Source organism: Tachyglossus aculeatus, assembly GCF_015852505.1.
Source record: "Tachyglossus aculeatus isolate mTacAcu1 chromosome 12 unlocalized genomic scaffold, mTacAcu1.pri SUPER_6_unloc_1, whole genome shotgun sequence".
In the NCBI taxonomy this organism is placed as follows: domain Eukaryota; kingdom Metazoa; phylum Chordata; class Mammalia; order Monotremata; family Tachyglossidae; genus Tachyglossus; species Tachyglossus aculeatus.
Genome location: NW_024044828.1, coordinates 17,565,866 through 17,589,046, shown reverse-complemented (window position 1 = coordinate 17,589,046; position 23,181 = coordinate 17,565,866). Strand labels below are relative to the sequence as shown.

Here is a 23,181-nt window from a genome sequence, read left to right as displayed (position 1 = left end):
AATGGGCCGGATTGAGGGGCAGCCCCGAGATCCCTCCGCTCGCGCTCCGCCCCTCTGGGAAAGTAGATCCGTCCGGCCGAAGTTGGGCAGGAAAGTTGGGGTCCGGGCAGAGGGGGTGGGCACTGCCAGCCCGCCCGCCCCACGGGATCCGTGCCCCCCGGGCGGAGGGCAGGGGGCGTCCGCTACAGCCCCCGTGACCCCACAGGGGGGAGGGGAGGGGAGTGGGGGGCGTCCGCTACAGCCCCCGTGCCCCCCCCCGTGCCCCCGGTGCCCGCGGGCATGGAGCGGCTGGGGGAGCGCGCCAGCCGGCTGCTGGAGAAGCTGAAGCTGTCCGACTCGGGCAGCGCCAAGCTGGGGCGGCGGAAAGGCGCTCCCCCCCGCTCCCCAAGCCGCCCCCGGTGCCCCCGGTGCCCCCGCCCGGCCGGAGCCGGCCCCGGACCCCCCGGTGCCCCCCGACCCCCCGGACCCTCCGGAGCCCAGCCCCCGTGCCAGCCTGCTGCTGCTGCTGCTCGACGGGCCCGGGGGCACCGCGGGGGGCACCGCGGGGGGCACCGCGGGGGCCGGGGGCTGCAGCAACCGCACCAGCGGCATCAGCCTGGGCTACGACCAGCGGCCTGCCAGCCCCGGGCCCCCCGTGCCCGGGCCCGTGCCCACCCTCGGCCGGCTCGGTGCCCAGGACAGCCGCCACTCCTACCCACCGGCCCTGGGCGGCCCCGCGGGGCTGGCCGGGCACGGGCACGGGCACGGAGCCGGGGGGCACGGGGGGCCCGGGGGGCCGAGGGGGGCCGCCCTGCCCGGACGCCACTCGGTCACCGGCTACGGCCACTGCCACCCCCGGGCCCCGGGCCCCGACGAGCTGGACGCCCTGCTGCTGCCCCTGATGCCCCCGATGCCCCCCATGATGCCCCCCGCCGGACCCACCCCCAAGGCCACCGACCCCCCCAAGGCCACCGACCCCGACGACGCCCCCCGGGCCCGGCCCAGGGACCACGAGCCCAAGGAGGACTACTTCGGTGAGCAGCGGGATTCTTGTAACCCCCCCCCCCCCCCACCAGCGCTTACAACAGTGCTTTGCACATAGTAAGCGCTTAACAAATGCCAACATTTTTTTATTATTATTATTATTATATTCGGCCTCAGGACCCGGTGGGGGAGGGACCCCCCGGAACCCCGGCCCGCACTCATTCCATCACCTGATCGTATTCCATTCATCACTCAATCAATCGTATTTAGTGAGCGCTTACCATGTGCCGAGCACTGGACCGAGCAGTGTGGCTTGGTGGAAAGAGCCCTGGCTTTGGAGTCGGAGGTCGTGGGTTCAGATTCATTCATTCGGTCGTATTTATTGAGCGCTTACCGTGTGCGGGGCACTGGACTGAGCAGCGTGGCTCAGTGGAAAGGGCCCTGGCTTTGGAGTCAGAGGTCGTGGGTTCTGCCACTAGTTCATTCACTCAGTCGTATTTATTGAGCGCTTTGGACCGAGCAGCGTGGCTCGGTGGAAAGAGCCCTGGCTTTGGAGTCGGAGGTCGTGGGTTCAGATTCATTCATTCAGTCGTATTTATTGAGCGCTTACCGTGTGCCGAGCACTGGACCGAGCGGCGTGGCTCGGTGGAAAGGGCCCTGGTTTAGGAGTCAGAGGTCGTGGGTTTTGCCTCTAGTTCATTCATTGAATTGTATTTATTGAGCACTTACCACGTGCTGAGCACTGGACTGAGCGGCGTGGCTCAGTGGGAAGAGCCCTGGCTTTGGAGTCAGAGGTCGTGGGTTCAGATTCATTCATTCAGTCGTATTTATTGAGCGCTTACCGTGTGCCGAGCACTGGACTGAGCGGCGTGGCTCGGTGGAAAGGGCCCTGGCTTTGGAGTCGGAGGTCGTGGGTTCTGCCACTAGTTCATTCACTCAATCGTATTTATTGAGCGCTTTGGACCGAGCAGCGTGGCTCGGTGGAAAGAGCCCGGGCTTTGGAGTCGGAGGTCGTGGGTTTTGCCTCTAGTTCATTCATTCAATCGTATTTTTATTGAGCGCTTACCGTGTGCCGAGCACTGGACTGAGCAGCGTGGCTCGGTGGAAAGGGCCCTGGCTTAGGAGTCGGAGGTCGTGGGTTTTGCCTCTAGTTCATTCATTCAATCGTATTTATTGAGCACTTTGGACTGAGCAGCGTGGCTCGGTGGAAAGAGCCCTGGCTTTGGAGTCGGAGGTCGGGGGTTCAGATTCATTCATTCAGTCGTATTTATTGAGCGCTTACCGTGTGCCGAGCACTGGACTGAGCAGCGTGGCTCGGTGGAAAGGGCCCTGGCTTAGGAGTCAGAGGTCGTGGGTTTTGCCTCTAGTTCATTCATTGAATTGTATTTATTGAGCGCTTACCGCGTGCTGAGCACTGGACTGAGCTGCGTGGCTTGGTGGAAAGAGCCCTGGCTTTGGAGTCAGTGGTCGTGGGTTCAGATTCATTCATTCAGTCGTATTTATTGAGCGCTTACCGTGTGCCGAGCACTGGACCGAGCAGCGTGGCCCGGTGGAAAGAGCCCTGACTTTGGTGTCGGAGGTCGTGGGTTCTGCCACTAGTTCATTCACTCAGTCGTATTTATTGAGCGCTTTGGACTGAGCAGCGTGGCTCGGTGGAAAGAGCCCTGGCTTTGGAGTCGGGGGTCGTGGGTTCAGATTCATTCATTCGGTCGTATTTATTGAGCGCTTACCGTGTGCGGAGCACTGGACCGAGCAGCGTGGCCCGGTGGAAAGAGCCCTGACTTTGGTGTCGGAGGTCGTGGGTTTTGCCTCTAGTTCATTCATTCAATCGTATTTATTGAGCACTTACCGTGTGCCGAGCACTGGACCGAGCAGCGTGGCTCCGTGGAAAGAGCCCAGGCTTTGGAGTCAGAGGTCGTGGGTTCAGATTCATTCATTAAATCATATTTATTGAGCACTTACTGTGTGCCGAGCACTGGGCCGAGCAGCGTGGCTCGGTGGAAAGAGCCCTGGCTTTGGAGTCGGAAGTCGTGGGTTCAAATTCATTCATTCAGTCATATTTATTGAGCGCTTACCGTGTGCCGAGCACTGGACTGAGCAGCGTGGCTCGGTGGAAAGAGCCCTGGCTTTGGAGTCGGAGGTCGTGGGTTCAAATTCATTCATTGTCGCATTTATTGAGCGCTTACCATGTGCGGAGCACTGGACCGAGCAGCGTGGCTCGGTGGAAAGAGCCCGGGCTTTGGAGTTGGAGGTCGTGGGTTCTGCCACTAGTTCATTCATTCAATCGTATTTATTGAGCGCTTACTGTGTGCAGAGCACTGGACCGAGCAGCGTGGCTCGGTGGAAAGAGCCCTGGCTTTGGAATCAGAGGTCATGGGCTCAAATCCTGGCTCTGCCACTAGTTTGTTCATTCAGTCGTATTTATTGAGCGCTTACCGTGTGCGGAGCACTGGACTAAGCAGTGTGGCTCAGTGGGAAAAGCCCGGGCTTTGGAGTCAGAGGTCATGGGTTCAAATTGATTCATTCAGTTGTATTTATTGACCCGGGAACCCTGGCCCTCACTCATTCCATCACTCAGTCGATCGTATTCCTTTCATTCATTCATTCAATCAATCGTATTTATTGAGCGCTTACCGTGTGCGGAGCACTGGGCTAAGCAGCGTGGCTCAGTGGAAAGGGCCCTGGCTTTGGAGTCAGAGGTCGTGGGTTCAAATTCATTCAGTCGATCGTATTTATTGAGCGCTTACCATGTGCGGAGCACTGGACTAAGCAGCGTGGCTCAGTGGAAAGAGCCCGGGCTTTGGAGTCAGAGGTCATAAGTTCAAATCCCGGCTCCGCCACTTGTCAGCTGGGTGACTTTGGGCAAGTCACTTCACTTCTCTGGGCCTCAGTTACCTCATCTGGAAAATGGGGATGTCCCACATGGGACATCCTGATCACCTTGTATCCTCCCCAGCGCTTAGAACAGTACTTTGCACATAGTAAGCGCTTAACAAATGCCATCATCATCATTTCATTCATTCAATCGTATTTATTGAGCACTTACCATGTGCAGAGCACTGGACTAAGCAGTGTGGCTCAGTGAAAAGAGCCCGGGCTTTGGCATCAGAGGTCGTGGGTTCAAATCCAGTCTTTGCCACTAGTTAGCCGTGTGACTTCGGGGAAGTCACTTCACTTCTCCGGGCCTCAGTTACCTCATCTGGAAAATGGGGATTAAGGTTGTGAGCCCCACATGGGACAACCTGATCGCCTTGTAACCTTCCCATCGCTTAGAACAGTGCTTTGCACATAGTGAGCACTTAATAAATGCCACCATCATCATTATTGTTATTATTATTAAGTGCTTGGGAAGGGCAAGTTCATTCGTTCAGTCGTATTTCTTGAGCGCTTACTGTGTGCAGAGCACTGGACTAAGCGCCTGGGAAGGACAAGTTCATTCATTCAGTCGTATTTCTTGAGCGCTTACTGTGTGCAGAGCACTGGACTAAGCGCTTGGGAAGGACAAGTTCATTCATTCAACCTTACTTCTTGAGCGCTTACTGTGTGCAGAGCACTGGACTAAGCCCTTGGGAAGGACAAGTTGCCAACATCTAGAGACGGTCCCTACCCAACAGCGGACTCACAGTCTAGAAGGGGGAGACAGACAACAAAACAAAACATATTAACACAATAAAATAAATAGAATAAATATGTACAAGTAAAATAAATAGGGTAATAAATCTGTACAAACATATATACATCTATACAGGTGCTGTGGGGAGGGGAAGGAGGTAAGGCGGAGGGGATGGGGAGGGGGAGAGGAAGGAGGGGGCTCAGTGTGGGAAGGCCTCCTGGAGGAGGTGAGCTCTCAGTAGGGCTCGGAAGGGGGGAAGAGAGCTAGCTTGAGCGCTCACTGTGTGCAGAGCACTGGACTAAGCGCTGGGGGAGTGCCGGGATAAGAATACTAATAATGATGGCAGTTATTAAACGCTTACTATGTGCAAATAATAATAATGATGGCAGTTATTAAATGCTTACTATGTGCAAATAAGAATAACGATGGCATTTGTTAAACGCTTACTATGCGCTAAGCACTGTTCTAAGCGCTGGGGAGGATACACGGTGATCAGGTGGTCCCACGGGGGGCTCACAGTCTTCATCCCCATTTTACAGATGAGGGAACTGAGGCCCGGAGAAGTGAAGTGACTCGCCCAAAGTCACACAGCTGACAATTGGCTGAGGCGGGATTTGAACCCATGACCTCTGACTCCAAAGCCCGGGCTCTTTCCACTGAGCCACTGTGCTTCTCTTCACAGGGATGGAGCCAGTGAGCTCCGTGTGGGACAACCTGATGACCTTGTATCCCCCCCTCCACCCTGGGCGCTTAGAACAGGGCTTGGCACATAGTAAGCGCTTAACGAAATGCCATCATTATTATTCAACAATAGAGACAGTCCCTGCCCACACCGACCTTACACTCTGTGGCGGGGGAGACAGCCATTGAAACCGGTAAACGGGTGTCAATAGAAATCAGTAGAAATATAGATACACATCAAAACGAGTAAACAGGCATCAATAGAAATCAATAGAATTATAGATGCACATCAAAATGAGTAAACAGGCATCAGTAGAAATCAATAGAATTATAGATACACATCAAAACAAGTAAACAGGCATCAATAGAAATCAGTAGAAATATAGATACACATCAAAACGAGTAAACAGGCATCAATAGAAATCAATAGAATTATAGATACACATCAAAACGAGTAAACAGGCATCAGTAGAAATCAATAGAATTAGAGATACACATCAAAACGAGTAAACAGGCATCGGTAGAAATCAATACGATTATAGATACACATCAAAACGAGTGAACAGGCGTCAATAGAAATCAACAGAAGTGTAGTTATATGTACGCATCAAAACAAGTAAATGGGCGTCAATAGAAATCAGTAGAATTATAGATACACATCAAAACAAGTGAGCAGGCGTCAAAAGAAATCAATAGAATTATAGATATATGCACCTCAAAATGAGTAAAGAGGTATCAATAGAATTCTAGATACACATCAAAACGAGTAAGCAGGCATCAGTAGAAATCAGTAGGATTATAGATACACATCAAAACGAGTGAACAGGCATCAGTAGAAATCAATAGGATTATAGATACACATCAAAACGAGTGAACAGGCGTCAATAGAAATCAACAGAAGTGTAGTTATATGTACACATCAAAACAAGTAAATGGGCGTCAGTAGAAATCAGTAGAATTATAGGTACACATCAAAACAAGTGAGCAGGCGTCAAAAGAAATCAATAGAATTATCGATATATGCACCTCAAAACGAGTAAAGAGGTATCAATAGAATTATCGCTATAAACACATCAAAACGAGTAAACAGGCATCAATAGAATTATAGATATATACACGTCAAAACAAGTAAACAGGCATCAGTAGATATCAGTAGAATTATAGATACACATCAAAACGAGTAAGCAGACATCAATAGAAATCAATAGAATTATAGCTATATGCACATCAAAACAAGTAAAGAGGTATCAATAGAATTATAGATATACACATATCAAAACGAGTAGAGGCATCATTCATTCATTATTTCAATCGTATTTCTTGAGCGCTTACTGTGTGCAGAGCACTGTACTAAGCGCTTGGGAAGTACAAGTCGGCAACATATAGAGCCGGTCCCTACCCAACAACGGCCTCACAGTCTAGAAGGGGGAGACAGACAACAAAACAAAACATTAACAAAATTGGTCACCAAGAAGTAGCCCTGCCAATTATAGATATATACACATCAAAACAAGTAAACGGGCGTCAATAGAAATAAGTAGAATTGGAGATACACATCAAAACAAGCAGACATCAATAGAAATCAGGAGAACTATAATCAGTCAATCAATCGTATTTATTGAGCGCTTACTGTGTGCAGAGCACTGTACTAAGCGCTTGGGAAGTCCAAGTTGGCAACATAGAGAGACAGTCCCTACCCAACAGTGGGCTCACAGTCTAGAAGGGGGAGACAGAGAACAAAACCAAACATATTAACGAAATAAAATAAGTAGAATAGATATGTACAAGTAAAATGAATAAATAAATATAGAGTAATAAATATGTACAAACATATATACATATATGCAGGTGCTGTGGGGAAGGGAAGGAGGTAAGATGGAGAGGGGGAAATATAGAGATATACACATCAAAATGAGTAAAGAGGCATCAGTAGAACTATAGATACGCATCAAAATGAGGAAACAGTCGTTAATAGAAATCAGTAGACTTATAGATACACATCGAAACAAGTAAATAGGCATCAGTAGAATTATAGATATATATGTAAGTGCTGTAGAGGGGAGGATACCGCCACATGTCTGCTGTGTGATCTTGGGCAAGTCACTTAATTTCTCTGGGCCTCAGTTCCCTCATCTGTAAAATGGGGATTAAGGCTGTGAGCCCCACGTGGGACAACCTGATCACCCTGTATCCACCCCAGCACTTAGAACAGTGCTTTGCACATAGTAAGCGCTTAACAAATGTCAATTATTATTATTATTGTTATAAAAGGTAGCGAGTTGAGGTGAGTAAAGAGGCATCAGTAGAACTATAGATATGCATCAAAATGAGGAAACAGGCATTAATACAAATCAGTAGACTTATAGATACACATTGAAACAAGTAAGTAGGCGTCGGTAGACTTATAGATATATACGTAAGTGCTGTAGAGGGGAAGATAAAAGGGAGCGAGTTGAGGTGAGTAAAGAGGCATCAGTAGAACTATAGATGCGCATCAAAATGAGGAAACAGGCATTAATAGAAATCAATAGACTTGTACTTCCCAAGCGCTTAGTACAGTGCTCTGCACACAGTAAGCGCTCAGTAAATACAATTGAATGAATGAATGAATGAATACACGTCGAAACAAGTAAATAGGCGTCAGTAGATTTATAGATATATACGTAAGTGCTGTAGAGGGGAAGATAAAAGGGAGCGAGCTGAGGTGAGTAAAGAGGCATCAGTAGAACTATAGATGCGCATCAAAATGAGGAAACAGGCATTAATAGAAATCAATAGACTTGTACTTCCCAAGCGCTTAGTACAGTGCTCTGCACACAGTAAGCGCTCAGTAAATACAATTGAATGAATGAATGAATGAATACACGTCGAAACAAGTAAATAGGCGTCAGTAGAATTATAGATATATACGTAAGTGCTGTAGAGGGGAAGATAAAAGGGAGCGAGCTGAGGTGAGTAAAGAGGCATCAGTAGAACTATAGATACGCATCAAAATGAGGAAACAGGCATTAATAGAAATCAATAGACTTATAGATACACATCGAAACAAGTAAATAGGCGTCGGTAGAATTATAGATATATACGTAAGTGCTGTAGAGGGGAAGATAAAAGGGAGCGAGTTGAGGTGAGTAAAGAAGCATCAGTAGAACTATAGATACGCATCAAAATGAGGAAACAGGCATTAATAGAAATCAATAGACTTGTACTTCCCAAGCGCTTAGTACAGTGCTCTGCACACAGTAAGCGCTCAATAAATACAATTGAATGAATGAATGAATACACATCGAAACAAGTAAATAGGCGTCAGTAGAATTATAGATATATACGTAAGTGCTGTAGAGGGGAAGATAAAGGGGAGCGAGTTGAGGTGAGTAAAGAGGCATCAGTAGAACTATAGATGCGCATCAAAATGAGGAAACAGGCATTAATAGAAATCAATAGACTTATAGATACACATCGAAACAAGTAAATAGGCGTCGGTAGAATTATAGATATATACGTAAGTGCTGTAGAGGGGAAGATAAAAGGGAGCGAGTTGAGGTGAGTAAAGAGGCATCCGTAGAACTATAGATACGCATCAAAATGAGGAAACAGGCATTAATAGAAATCAATAGACTTATAGATACACATCGAAACAAGTAAATAGGCGTCAGTAGAATTATAGATATATACGTAAGTGCTGTAGAGGGGAAGATAAAAGGGAGCGAGTTGAGGTGAGTAAAGAAGCATCAGTAGAACTATAGATACGCATCAAAATGAGGAAACAGGCATTAATAGAAATCAATAGACTTGTACTTCCCAAGCGCTTAGTACAGTGCTCTGCACACAGTAAGCGCTCAGTAAATCCAATTGAATGAATGAATACACGTCGAAACAAGTAAATAGGCGTCAGTAGAATTATAGATATATACGTAAGTGCTGTAGAGGGGAAGATAAAAGGGAGCGAGCTGAGGTGAGTAAAGAGGCATCAGTAGAACTATAGATGCGCATCAAAATGAGGAAACAGGCATTAATAGAAATCAATAGACTTATAGATACACATCGAAACAAGTAAATAGGCATCGGTAGAATTATAGATATATACGTAAGTGCTGTAGAGGGGAAGATAAAAGGGAGCGAGTTGAGGTGAGTAAAGAGGCATCCGTAGAACTATAGATACGCATCAAAATGAGGAAACAGGCATTAATAGAAATCAATAGACTTATAGATACACATCGAAACAAGTAAATAGGCGTCAGTAGAATTATAGATATATACGTAAGTGCTGTAGAGGGGAAGATAAAAAGGAGCGAGAAGGGAGGGGGAGCTGAAGCAAAGGGGGGGACCCTCTCTCCCCCCTCACCAACTCCGACCCCCCTGGTCCCCGGTGGACAAGATGCCCGCCCGTGCCCATGCAGCTCCCGCGTTCCAGGCCCAGCCCGGCTCCTCCCGCAGGAATTTGGGGAATGCTTGGAGGGAAGAGGGGGGCCCGGCCTACGTGCTGATTCCTGCCCGGCCTGGCCCGCTCCAGGTGCCCGCAGGGAGGGGCGCCCTCCGCACACGCTGCACCGCCCGTCGAGGAAACAGAGGTGGGGTGGGGGGTGATCAGCATCTCGATGATGATGGCATCAGTCAGGCGCTTACTGTGGGCCAAGCACTGTTCTAAGCGCTGGGGGCGACACAAGGTCATCAGGTTGGGGCTCACGGTCTCCATCCCCATTTTACAGATGATGATGATGATTATGGCATTTGTTAAGCGCTTACTGTGTGCAAAGCACTGTTCTAAGCGCTGGGAAGGTTACAAGGTGATCGGGTTGTCCCTTGGGGGGATCACAGTCATAATCCCCATTTTACAGATGAGGTAACTGAGGCACAGAGAAGTGAAGTGCTTAGGTGACGCACATGTGAGGGTAGGCAAGGGAAATGAGAGCTTTGTCGGGGAAGACCTTTTGGAGGAGATGTGGTTTTTGAGGGAACTGAGGCACAGAGAAGTGAAGTGACTTGCCCAGAGTCACACAGCTAAGTGGCGTGGGGTGGAGGAGTGGAGGGCTCGGCCGGCATGCGAGGGGACGGGGGTCAGCAGCTCCGGCCTTCTTCGGAGCCGTGTGTCCATCCCGGTCCCCCATTGTGTGTCCCTCTACCCTCTGGAGGATGGGAGGCACCAGATCCCCAGGGGCAGCGATCAGAACCATAATAATGATGCTATTTGTTAAGCGCTCACTATGTGCCAAGCACTGTTCTAAGCGCTGGGGTGGATACAAGCTAATCGGGTTGTCCGACGTGGGGCTCACAGCCTTAATCCCCATTTTACAGAGGTGGTGACTGAGGCACAGAGAAGTGAAGAGCCTTGCCCAAGGTCACACAGCAGACAAGTGGCGGAGCCGGAATTAGAACCCACGTCCTCTGACTCCTGAGCCCGGGCTCTTTCCACTAAGCCACGCTGCTTCTCCGGGTGCCCCGCACTCGCCACCGGGCTCCCACAGGTCCCCAAAAGTTCAGCTTTCTTCTCTGCCCCCCCCCCCCCCCCCCCAGCCTTCCTCTCCTGTCCCAGGCCGGAATTTAGGGGAAAAGATGCCACAATAAGGGTCACATCCAGGTGGGGTGGCTTTTTATAGCTCGTTTGGATTTGCACGTAATTTGCATCTGATTTGTGTGTGCCCACATGCAGTCTCTTCTCAGGCATTTTTCAATTTAAAAAATGGATGAGTGCTCCCCTGAAGGTTGTCATTTCTCTCGCCCTCCCGTCCCCCGTCCCCCCGCCTCATTTCTAGCCCTTCTCCCTCCCCTCCCCCCGCCTCATTTCTATTCCTTCTCCCTCCCTTCTCTCACAGGCTACTGATTCCAGGACTGTAGGGCCGGGGTCCAGGATCCGTAGGGACTCCCTCCACCAATCAATCAATCAATCAATCAATCGTATTTATTGAGCGCTTACTGTGTGCAGAGCACTGTACTAAGCGCTTGGGAAGTCCAAGGTGGCAACATATAGAGACAGTCCCTACCCAACAGTGGGCTCACAGTCTAGAAGGGGGAGACAGAGAACAAAACCAAACATACTAACAAAATAAAATAAATAGAATAGATATGTACAAGTAAGATAAATAAATAGAGTAATAAATGTGTACAAACATATATACATATATACAGGTGCTGTGGGGAAGGGAAGGAGGTAAGATGGGGGGGATGGAGAGGGGGGCGAGGGGGAGAGGAAGGAAGGGGCTCAGTCTGGGAAGGCCTCCTGGAGGAGGTGAGCTCTCAGTAGGGCCTTGAAGGGAGGAAGAGAGCGAGCTTGGCGGATGGGCAGAGGGATTGGGGGCATTCCAGGCCCCGGGGATGACGTGGGCCGGAGGTCAATGGCGGGACAGCCAATTTATGTTGCCAACTTGTACTTCCCAAGCGCTTAGTACAGTGCTCTGCACACAGTAAGCGCTCAATAAATACGATTGATGATGATGATGATGACAGGCAAGAACGAGGCACGGTGAGGAGATTAGCGGCAGAGGAGCTGAGGGTGCGGGCTGGGCTGGAGAAGGAGAGAAGGGAGGTGAGGTAGGAAGGGGCGAGGGGATGGACAGCCTGGAAGCCCAGGGTGAGGGGTCACCACCCCCCCAACACCTGGCCACATCCAAACGGGACACAGATGTGGGGTTCGTTGGGACTCGTAGTCCCGGGAGGTCGAGGGCCGGGGTGTGGGGGGTCCCACCCTGCCCCAGGCCCTAAGGTGAGGGTCCCACGGCCCAGATTTCCACAGGCCGGCCCAACACCTCCACCAACCCCCCCCAGCCCCGGGCTCCAACGGCCACAGAAAGGCCGATAAATACGATAAATACGTTCCAGTCCCCAGCCAACGTCTTGGAGCTCATTAGGAAGCGGGCAATTAAAATAGAGCACGGAAGAAGCTTTTTTCCACCTGGCTTGGCAACATAAATAGACCTTTGCTTTCTTCATCCGGAGCGGTGCGGGCTTTGGAGATATCTTTCTGTGGCTCACCTGAGTGACCCCTTTGGATCAGATAGCAACGGGCCCAGAAACACCCTTCAGCTTAGACTGCGGCCAGGGATTGGTGGAATCGATTTTCTCTTTCAGTTTTTGAAAACGGATCCAGAAAGGCCCTGCCTTCCTCCCTTGCCTGTTCAAAAAAAAAAAAATGAAAGGGAGGCCGGGGGGAGCGGGACGACGTGTCCGGGCAGCTAGGCGAGTATTTGAAATCTGTCCTTCGTCTGCGTGGGGCGAAGCCAGATGGATGAAAAGAGGCAGGCTCTCCCAAGGGTCCCCGATTTGTGATAATAATGTTGGTATTTGTTAAGCGCTTACTATGTGCAAAGCACTGTTCTAAGCGCTGGGGGGAACACAAGGAATGTGTGTTCACAAGGAATGTGATGTTTAGGAAGTAAGGCCGAGGAATCAGACTGACCCCTCCGCCCCCGGGGGTTACTGGATCCGGAGTCACTTTACTTCTCTGTGCCTCAGTTACCTCCTACATAAAATGGGGACCAAGACTGAGAGCCCCACGTGAGAGCCGATTACCTTATATCTGCCCCAGCGCTTAGAACAGTGCTTGCCACCGATTACCTTATATCTACCCCATTCATTCATTCATTCATTCAGTCGTATTTATTGAGCGCATCCTGTGTGCAGAGCACTGTACTAAACGCTTGGGAAGGACAAGTCGGCAACATAGAGAGATGGCCCCTACCCAACAAGGGACTCACAGTCTAGAAGGGGGAGACAGACCCCAGTGCTTAGAACAGTGCTCAGCACATAGTAAGCGCTTATCAGTGGTTATTATTACTGGGGGAGCTTTGGGAGCGAACCACTGGTTCTGACTCTGCCACAGGAGGGAGAAGTGGCCGGATTTGAACGCAAAACCTCATGGACGAATTTAGGGGTCTCGGTTAAAGGGGGTTTGGGAGCCGTCGAACTGGGGGGGTGGGCTAGCAGGTTCGCAGGCGGAATTGGCCAAGACGGCCCAGATTTTGTGGGGGAGGGCTTTTCTTTTGGTGGAGGGAGTTGTGGGGCAGGAGGCTTGGTTCTTTTTCATTCATATCCCGAGGGGGAGTGAGTAGAACTGGGCAGGCGAGAGGCGGGGTTCGCCCCAGAATGCTGGAGAGGAGGAGATGGGGATCGGAGCTGGACCCCGGGTTCCAGGATGATCGGCCTCGTGATCCATCGGTCCTCTCTGCACGTTGTCTCTCTCTGGCTTTGGCTCTGCCTCTGAGTCTCACCATATGTGGGTGCGTCTCCGTCTCTGTTGCCCCCTCCGTCTTACCGGGGTTTCCAAGGCTGCCAGGGAATGGGGAGAGGGGTGTGCCAGGAGACAGGCTTCTGCTCTGCTAGGCACCCCCCCATCCCGGTGGCATCCCGGTGCAAGCACTCTCTTCCCTGGAGTGAGGGTTCTGCCCCTCCCTTAGGACCAGAGCCCTTCCCTGGGGGGCTTCCTGTCGGTCCCCCTGCCCTGTTCCCACCCACCCACCCACCGTCACCCCACGGTCTCCCCGCCCTCCCCTGCTCCCTGGGGGCAGCCTCACCCAACTCCTGCAGGGCGGAGGCAGGGCAGGCCCGGGCCCATCGGCTGCTCCAGCTGCCGCACGCGGGCCCCCAAACCCTGGGCGCGGGCCGGGACGGGCCTCGACACGCAGGACTCTTCTCGGGCGGGAGCGTGCCACGGGGGACGGAAGGGAAGGGCTGGCTGGGCCTGGCCTCCTCCTGCTCCGGCCCCTAAGCCAGGTCACCTCAGGCTTCTCCTCGTGCCCCCCGCCCCACCCGGGTGCATGGTCGGAAGGGGTACGGACACGGGCCCCAGAGGATGGGCCATCTTCACAGAAAGTGCCGAGTGGGCCTAGTGGCTAGAGCACATGTCTAGGAGTCAGAAGGTCATGGGTTCCAATCCACTTGCCTGCCGGGTGACCTTGGGGAAGTCACTTCTCCGTGCCTCAGTTCCCTCTGTAAAATGGGGATCGAGACAGTGAGCCCCGAGTGGGACGGGGACTGTATCCAATCCAATGTGCTTGTATCCACCCCGGCGCTTAGTACGGTGCCTGGCATAGAGTAAGTGCCTAACAAATGCCCAAATCATGATTCATTGTTATTCTTCCCCCTCTCCCACCCAGGCACCTGTATCAAGTGCAACAAGGGCATCTATGGGCAGAGTAACGCCTGCCAGGCCCTGGATAGCCTCTACCACACCCAGTGCTTCGTCTGCTGCTCCTGTGGTGAGTGTCACCCCCGGCCGAGGGGTGGGAGGGGGCAGGCCCCAGGGGCGGGGGAATACAGGGGGCGAGCGGCTGCTAGAGCGGGGCTCACGCGCTCATTGTTCCACTTGATGTTTATCGAACACCCGTCCCGGACTCCTCACCCCCGACCCCTGCCTCCAGTTCTCCTTCTCTGCTTGTCTTTCCTCCCTTTCCCCACCTCTGTCTGCTCATCCTCTTCTCCCTCCTGCCGGACCTTTCTCCACCCCTTCTCCTCGCCTTCGTCCCTTCTCCGTCCGTCTTCTCTCCCTCTGGCCACCTGCCCATCTTTCTGCTCTTGTGGCCTCCCTCCCTCTGTCTGTCTTCTCCCCTTCCCTCTTCCATCCATCTTCTCTCCCTCCCTGGGTCTTTCCATCCGCCTGGTCTCCCCTCCCTCCCCGACCTGTCTTCTTTCCCTCTCTCCATCCGTCTTCTCTCATTCCACCCATCCGTCCGCTGTTCTCGCCTGCCTCTGTTCCTCCACTTGCCTTCTCTCCCTTCATCCGTCCGTCTTCTCTCCGTCCCCCCATCCGTCCACTCTGCTCGCCTCCCTCTCTCCCTCCATCCGCCTATCTCCTCTCCATCCGTCCACCCATCTTCCCTCCATCTATCCCTCAATCCGTCCATCCGCTCTCCTCCGTCCCTCGCTGTCTCTGCCTCCCCGGGGCCGGCCGGGGGCCCTTGGCAGCAGGCTGGTTCGAGGAGGGGTTTGGTCGGGCAGTGGAGTTGCCTGGGGAGACGGTGAAAGACAGGAATGTGGGAAAGGAGGGGCCGGGGTGGTGGGTGGAAGGGAGTGGGGAGCCCGGAGAGGGGTTTTCTCTTGGCTGGTCAGAGTTCAGCTGCCTAGCTGGAGCGCGGGCCACTGGGCCATGCCAAGGGGATGACATCACGCCGCAGGAATGCCCGCTGCCTGCTTGGGAGCCCAGCCCGGGCTGGGGCTCCCAGTGGTCCGGCGTTCACCACCCTCGGCCTCTCCCATCTCACGCCCTCCACTGATTCCCATTCACTCACGGAGCCTTTAAACTCCTCTCCTCTCCGCTCTCCGGAGTCTCACAAGTATCCATCTTGGCCGGGAGGGGCGAAGGAGAGAACTAATGGTATTGTTAAGCGCTTAGTATGTGTCAGGCGCTGTTATAAGGGCTGGGGTAGATAAAAAGTAATCAGGTTGGACCCAGTCCCTGTCCCCCGTGGGGCTCACAGTCTTAATCCCCATTTTACAGATGGGGGAACTGAAGCGCAGAGAAGTGAAGTGACTTGCCCGGGGTCACACAGCAGACGAGTGGTGGAGCCGGGATGAGAACCCACGTCCTTCTGACTCCTCCCGGGCTCTATCCACTAGGCCATGCTGCTTCTGCAGTGGGGAAGTGGGGAGGGGGCTCTTTCCTGAGCGTGTCCCCTTACTGCTTCTGCCTATCCTCCGCTCTCTCTGCCTCTTTTCCTTTCTCCTGCCTCTGATTCCCTCCCCATCACCATCCATCCCCCTCTCTGGTGTTTCAGTCGCCCTATCTCCCACTGGAGAAGTGGGGGTGCAGCTGGAAAGAAGCTCTGTGGGGCAGGGGGCCACCCAGCCCCGCCATTCATTCATTCATTCATTCATTCATCATCAATCAATCGTATTTATTGAGCACTTACTGTGTGCAGAGCACTGTACTAAGCGCTTGGGAAGTACAAGTTGGCAACATATAGAGACAGTCCCTACCCAATAGTGGACTCACAGTCTAAAAGGGGGAGACAGAGAACAAAACCAAACATACTAACAAAATAAAATAGAATAGATATGTACAAGTAAAATAAATAAATAAATAAATAGAGTAATAAATCTGTACAAACATATTACATATATACAGGTGCTGTGGGGAAGGGTAGGCAGTAAGATGCGGGGGATGGAGAGGGGGACAAGGGAGAGAAGAAGGAAGGGGCTCAGTCTGGGAAGGCCTCCTGGAGGAGGTGAGCTCTCAGTAGGGCCTTGAAGGGAATTCATTCAATCAAATTTATTGAGCGCTTACTGTGTGCAGAGCACTGTACTAAGTGCTTGGGAAGTCCAAGTTGGCAACATATAGAGACGGTCCCTACCCAACAGTGGGCTCACAGTCTAGGAGGGGGAGACAGAGAACAAAACAAAATACATTAACAAACTAAAATAAATAGAATAAATATGTACAAATAAAGTAGAGTAATAAATACGTACAAACATATATACAGGTGCTGTGGGGAGGGGAAGGAGATAAGGCAGAGGGGATGGAGAGGGGGAAGAGGGGGAGAGGAAGAAGGGGGCTCAGTCTGGGAAGGCCTTCTGGAGGAGGTGAGCTCTCAGTAGGGCCTTGAAGGGAGGAAGAGAGCTAGCTTCTCTTCCCGCCACTGACTTCTCAGCCGCTGAGTGCCTTTAAGCTCCCCCGACCCTTGCCGCCTCCCCATTGCAGCTCCTGGACGCTCCTGCAGCTGGTTGGGGAGGAGGGAGGATTGCTGTGCTCCCCTCCCTTCCCTCCTTCTCTGGGCTCCTGGAACTGGGCTCATCTAGCTTTAATTCTGTTTGTTCTGTCGGTTTTGACGCCTGTCTCCATGTTTTGTTTTGTTCTCCGTCTCCCCCTTCTAGACTGTGAGCCCGTTATTGGGTAGGGACCGCATCTATATGTTGCCGACTTGGACTTCCCAAGCGCTTAGTCCAGTGCTCTGCACACAGTAAGCGCTCCACTCCGCCACTTGTCAGCTGTGTGACTTTGGGCAAGTCACTTCACTTCTCTGGGCCTCAGTTACCTCATCTGTAAAATGGGGATTAAGACTGGGAGCCCCCCGTGGGACAACCTAATCATCTTGTAACCTCCCCAGTGCTTAGAACAGGGCTTTGCACATAGTAAGCGCTTAATAAATGACATTATTATTATTATTATTATTAATCAATATGATTGAATGAATGAGTGTCCGAGCTGTGCCCCAGGCAGTCGACGAAGACCTGGGAAGCAGCGTGGTCTAGTGGCTAGACCCCGGGCCTGGAAGTCCTAAGGACCTGGGTTCTAATCCCGGCTCCACCACTTGTCTGCTGTGTGACCTTGGGCAAGTCATTCCTTCCTCTCCCCCTCGCCCCCCTCTCCATCCCCCCCATCTTACCTCCTTCCCTTCCCCACAGCACCTATATATATGTTTGTACAGATTTATTACTATTTATTTATTTATTTTGCTTGTACATATCTATTCTATTTATTTTATCTTGTTAGTATGTTTGGTTTTGTCTCTCCCTTTTAGACTGCGAGCCCACTGTTGGGTAGGGACTGTCTCTATATGTTGCCAATTTGTACTTCCCAAGCGCTTAGTCCAGTGCTCTGCACACAGTAAGCGCTCGATAAATACGATTGATGATGATGATGATGATTTCACTTCTCTGGGCCGCAGTTCCCTCGTCTGGAAAATGGGGATAAAGACTGAGAATCTTAGGTGGGACAGGGACCGTTTCCAACCCGGTTAGCCTGTATCTACCCCCAGCGCTTAGAACAGTGCTCGACACATAGTAGGAGCTTAACAAATAGCATCCTCATCATGACTACCCCCCCTTTTAGACTGTGAGCCCACTGTTGGGTAGGGACTGTCTCTAGATGTTGCCAACTTGGACTTCCCAAGCGCTTAGTACAGTGCTCTGCACACAGTAAGCGCTCAGTAAATACGATTGATGATGATGATGACTATTATTAGTATGACCTGGCATTGGGCTCAAAGGAGTCCTGGCTCCAGAACCCTCCCATAGCTTCCCGTCCCGGGACGGGGAGGAAACGCCCCGAGCGATTGTTGGCTAGACCAGAACAGGAGGAGGCTTTAAAGCACATGGGCAGGGACTGGGGGGTTGAGGAGGTGGAGAAATGGCCGGAGGAGACACTGGGGGGATTAAAAGTGGGACAGGGATTGTGTCCAACCTGATTACCATGTACCTGCCTCACTGCTTAGAACAGTGCTTCGCGCGTAGTAAGCGCTTAATAAATACTCTAATTATTACTAAGAGCTGCAAGGGAGAGGGCAGCTCGGGGGATGGCAGGCCAGGAATCGGTGTGGGGGTCCAGAGAAGGGAAGATTAGGAGGTGACCACGAAGCAGAGGGGAGGGAGTACAGTGCTCTGCACATAGTAAGCGCTCAATAAATACGATTGATGATGCCTGCCCCCACCAAGCCCCCTTTAGGTGTCCCCCCAACCCCTCCCCTCTTGTTCTCTGTGGCCTCCAGGACGGACCCTGCGCTGCAAAGCCTTCTACAGTGTCAACGGCTCCGTGTACTGTGAGGAAGATTACCTGGTGAGTCAGCTCTAGCCCCGAGCCCCCTCCCCTGGACCAGGGTCTTTGCCCCCGATCCCGGAGTCCCGGCCACCCTGGCTCGGTGCCCTCCTCTACTTCCTCTCCTCTTTCCTCCAGTTTTCAGGGTTCCAGGAAGCGGCCGAGAAATGCTGCGTCTGTGGTCACCTGATCCTGGAAAAGGTGAGCGGGCCCCTCTTCTGCCTCCCGCCCCGTCTCTGGGCCCACCTGTGGGGAGCCCCTTTTTCCTCTCCTCCTCCCCATCCCCCCCCCCCCACCTCCTTCCCCTCCCCACTGCACTTGTATATATGTTTGTACAGATTTATTACTCTATTTTACTGGTACATATTTACTATTCTGTTTATTTTGTTAATGATGTGCACCCAGCTTTACTTCTGTTTATTCTGACGACTTGACACCTGTCCACGTGTTTTGTTTGGTCATCCGTCTCCCCCTTCTAGACTGTGAGCCCGTTGTTGGGTAGGGACCGTCTCTCTATGTTGCCGACTTGGACTTCCCAAGCGCTTAGTCCAGTGCTCTGCACACAGTAAGCGCTCAATAAATACGACTGAATGAATGAATGAGGCCTGGGAGCCGGGCCCAGAGCGGGGAGCAGGTTGGGGTGTAGGGTCTGGGGATGCTGGGCTGGGGGGGAGGGTGGTTTGTGCCTGGCACTGACGGGGTGTGTGTGTGTGTGTATGTGTCTGTGTGTGTCTGTGTGTGGTGGGGTCTCGCTGCCGGCTGGGGCAGATCCTGCAGGCCATGGGCAAGTCGTATCACCCCGGCTGCTTCCGCTGCATCGTCTGCAACAAGTGCCTGGACGGCATCCCCTTCACCGTGGACTTCTCCAACCAGGTGTACTGTGTCACGGACTACCATAAGTGAGAACTGAGGGGAAAGATGGGGGCCGGGGGCCGGCGGGGCGAGGGGAAGGGGCCCGGTGGGGTGGGGTGGCCAGGCGGGGACACAGACAATACCTGCTCAATAACTATTGATTGAGTGAATGATTGAAGGGCCGAGCAGGGAGGGGCCGGGGCTGCACAGGTGAAGGGGAAGCCTTGTCCCCCTCCCCTGCCCCTCTCACTCCTTGCCCTTTCCTTTCCAGAAATTACGCCCCGAAATGTGCTGCTTGTGGCCAGCCCATCCTCCCCTCAGAGGTCAGTGGGACTGGGCTCCCGCCGGGCGTGGGGTGGGGGTGGGCCCGGCCTGTCCATGCCTGCGGAGGAACAGTAGCCTCTCATTCGCACCGGTGCCTGGAGTGACTCTTTAGGTTGTGCCAGTGTCCGTCCAACCCCTCGTCAACCCCTCCTTTTCTCCACTTCGGGCTGCCTGGTACCAGGGGCGGAGGGGGGATGACACCCAGCCGGGCCTCCCCCTTCCCCACTTGTTCCCCAGCTAAAGGCCCCAGGGCCTTTAGTGTTCTCTGCACACAGTAAGCGCTCAATAAATACGATTGATGGATGGCCTGATCAATACAGAGGGGCAGGACAGGCAACCAGAGACCGGAGAGCTTATGAGACACGAGGCCCGGGGTGGATAGCTCTGTTCCCCCGCCTCCTGCTCAATTGCCACCCTCAGGTTTGCCCCTCCTGCCCTGGGGGAAGAGGCTGCCGTTGCCCTCCCAAAAGCGCCGGGAGACGGGAAAGGGCTCAGGAATATTCCAAGTGGCATCTGGGACCTCCCGGGGCTGTCAGAGTTGGGGTCTCCCGGTGGGAGCGGGGAGAGTACCGTGTGGTGACAGAGCCCTCTCCCGGGACCCCCGTGTTTCAGGGCTGTGAGGAGATCGTGAGGGTGATATCCATGGACCGGGATTATCACTTCGAATGTTACCACTGTGAGGTGAGTGTGCAGGGATGAGGCGTGGAGGGAGCGGGATGTCACAGAGCAGGGCAGAGGGCCGTGCTCCAACCACAGATCCCAGGCAGGGATAGGAAGGCCTTCTGAGGATGGTTCTCGTTAAGCGCTTACTATGTGCTTAACACTCCTCTGAGAGCTGGGGAAGATACAAGTTAATTGGTGTGGACACAGTCCCCGTCCCATGTGGGGCTCACACTCTGAGTAGGAGGGAGTAGGAAATACGAATGAATGAATGAATGAATTTAATTCCCGTTTTATAGATGGGGTGACTGAGGCACAGAGAAGTTAAGTGACTTGCCCATGGTCACCCAGCAGGTGCGTGGCACAGCTGGAATTAGAACCCCAGTCCTCTGACTCCCAAGCCTGTGCTCTTTCCACTATTTTTTGAATGGTATTTAAGCGCTTAGTAAGTACCAGGCGCTATTCTGAGCACTGAGGTAGATACAAGGTAATCAGGTTGGCCACAGTCCCGGTCCCACGTGGGGCTCACAGTCTTCATCCCCGTTTCCTAGATGAGGGATCTGAAGCGCAGAGAATCTGTTCTATTTATTTTATTTTGTTAGTATGTTTGGTTTTGTTCTCTGTCTCCCCCTTCTAGACTGTGAGCCCACTGTTGGGCAGGGACTGTCTCTCTATGTTGCCAGCTTGTACTTCCCAAGCGCTTAGTACAGTGCTCTGCACACAGTAAGCGCTCAATAAATACGAATGATTGATTGATTGATTGATTGATTGATTGAAGTGACTTGGCCAAGGTCACACACTGGGCCATGGTGCTACAGGATTCACACCCCTCTCCTTCCGTCCTTTCCCAAAGACCCTCCTTTGGGAGCCTTTTAGTGGGGTTCAGGGCCCCAGCTTCCGGGGGAGAGGGGGTGCCCTCTGCCTACCAGGGCTTAGAACAGTGTCCAGCGTTTAGAACAGTGCTCAGCGCTTAGAACAGTGCTTGGCACGTAGTAAGCGCTTAACAAATACCATCATTATCATTATTATTATTATTATTATTACATTTCTGTTACAGCACCGCCACCTGGCGGACCCTAGGGGCATTACATTGGGTCCATCCCTCTGGCGACCCCTTCTGTTCATCAGTGGGAGGGCCGGAAGTGCGCTCCTTAATAATAATAATAACAATAATAATAATAATAATAATAATAATAACAATAACAATAATTGAATTTAATTTCTTATTATGTGCCAAGCACTGTTCTAAGCGCTGGGGAGGTTACAAGGCGAACAGGTTGTCCCACGGGGGGGGGGGGGGGTCACAGTTTTCATCCCCATTTTACAGATGAGGGAACTGAGGCACAAAGAGCATGGGCTTTGGAGTCAGAGGTCACGGGTTTGAATCCCGGCCCTGCCAATTGTCAGCTGTGTGACTTTGGGCAAGTCACTTCACTTCTCTGGGCCTCAGTTCCCTCATCTGCAAAAGGGGGGTGAAGACTGTGAGCCCCACGTGGGACAACCTTGATAACCTCCGCAGTGCTTAGAACAGTGCTTGGCACATAGTAAACACTTAATAAATGCCATTATTATTATTAAGTGACTTGCCCAAAGTCACACAGCTGACGGCAGAGTCGGGTTTTGAACCCATGACCTCCGACTCCAAAGCCCGGGCTCTTTCCACTGAGCCACGCTGCTTCTCTAATTCAATTCTCTTGGTCAACGGTATTCATTCATTCATTCAATCGTTTTTATTGAGTGCTTACTGTGTGCAGAGCACTGTACTAAGTGCTTGGGAGAGTACGGTAAAGCACTGTAACAGACAAATTCCCTGCCTACAACGAGATTAGAGTCTAGCGGGGGAGAGGGACGTGAGTAGAAGTCAATAAATGGCAGATGGGGCAGAAATGCTGTGGGGCTGGGAAGGGGGATGAATAAAGGGGGCAAGTCGGTGGGTTCTGGTGGGGCCGGGGGCGGCCCTAACGGGCCTCCTCCCCTCCAGGACTGCCGGATGCAGCTGAGCGACGCGGAGGGCTGTTGCTGCTTCCCTCTGGACGGGCACCTGCTGTGCCACTCCTGCCACGTGCAGCGGGTCAGCTCCCACCAGCCTCCCGCCAACTATGTCTGAACAGCCGTCCCCGCTGGACCCTTCCCCCGGGCGCTGGGGGAGGGCGAGCAGCCAGGAGGCCGGCGCCGGCCCACTCCAGTCTGAGGACCAACGGACCTTTTCTGGCCCCGGAGGGATGGTTTGCATCGCCGCGATGGCTGAGGATCTTGGAGCCAAGAGCCAGCGCTGCTGCTGGGTGGACAGCAGCAGTGGGAGGGACACACACACACACCCACCCCACACACAGAGCCACATTGTGACTTGCAGATGAGGTTTACAAAATGCAAGCCCCATTTGGCCTCAACACCTTAGAAAGTGGAGGCCCCGTGGCCCTAATGTGGCGGACTCTGCCAGTCTCCAGTTTCTTTGCTTGGGCATCACTCTGCCCGCACTCATCCCAGAGCTGCTTTGTCCTGGCCAGGAAGGGCTACTACCGCCTGAACTTCAGGGCAGAGAGAGCCCTTGGGCCCCTCCCGAGAAAACCGTCTCCCCAGTCCACCTGGGTTTCCCTGCCTCCCATCATCAATTGTATTTATTGAGCGC

The 23,181-nt window shown here is 52.6% G+C and overlaps 1 protein-coding gene across 1 annotated transcript; it reads left to right on the top strand.

Moving 5' to 3' along the window:
* The first annotated feature begins 279 nt into the window (after positions 1–279).
* AJUBA (ajuba LIM protein) lies at positions 280–23,181 on the top strand. The gene is made up of 9 exons (XM_038741061.1): positions 280–398; positions 481–1,013; positions 14,344–14,445; positions 18,670–18,737; positions 18,855–18,917; positions 19,485–19,615; positions 19,840–19,891; positions 20,505–20,573; positions 22,534–23,181. The coding sequence occupies exons 1-9, from the start codon at positions 280–282 to the stop codon at positions 22,657–22,659; spliced, it is 1,263 nt and encodes a 420-aa protein (XP_038596989.1). The 3' UTR covers positions 22,660–23,181.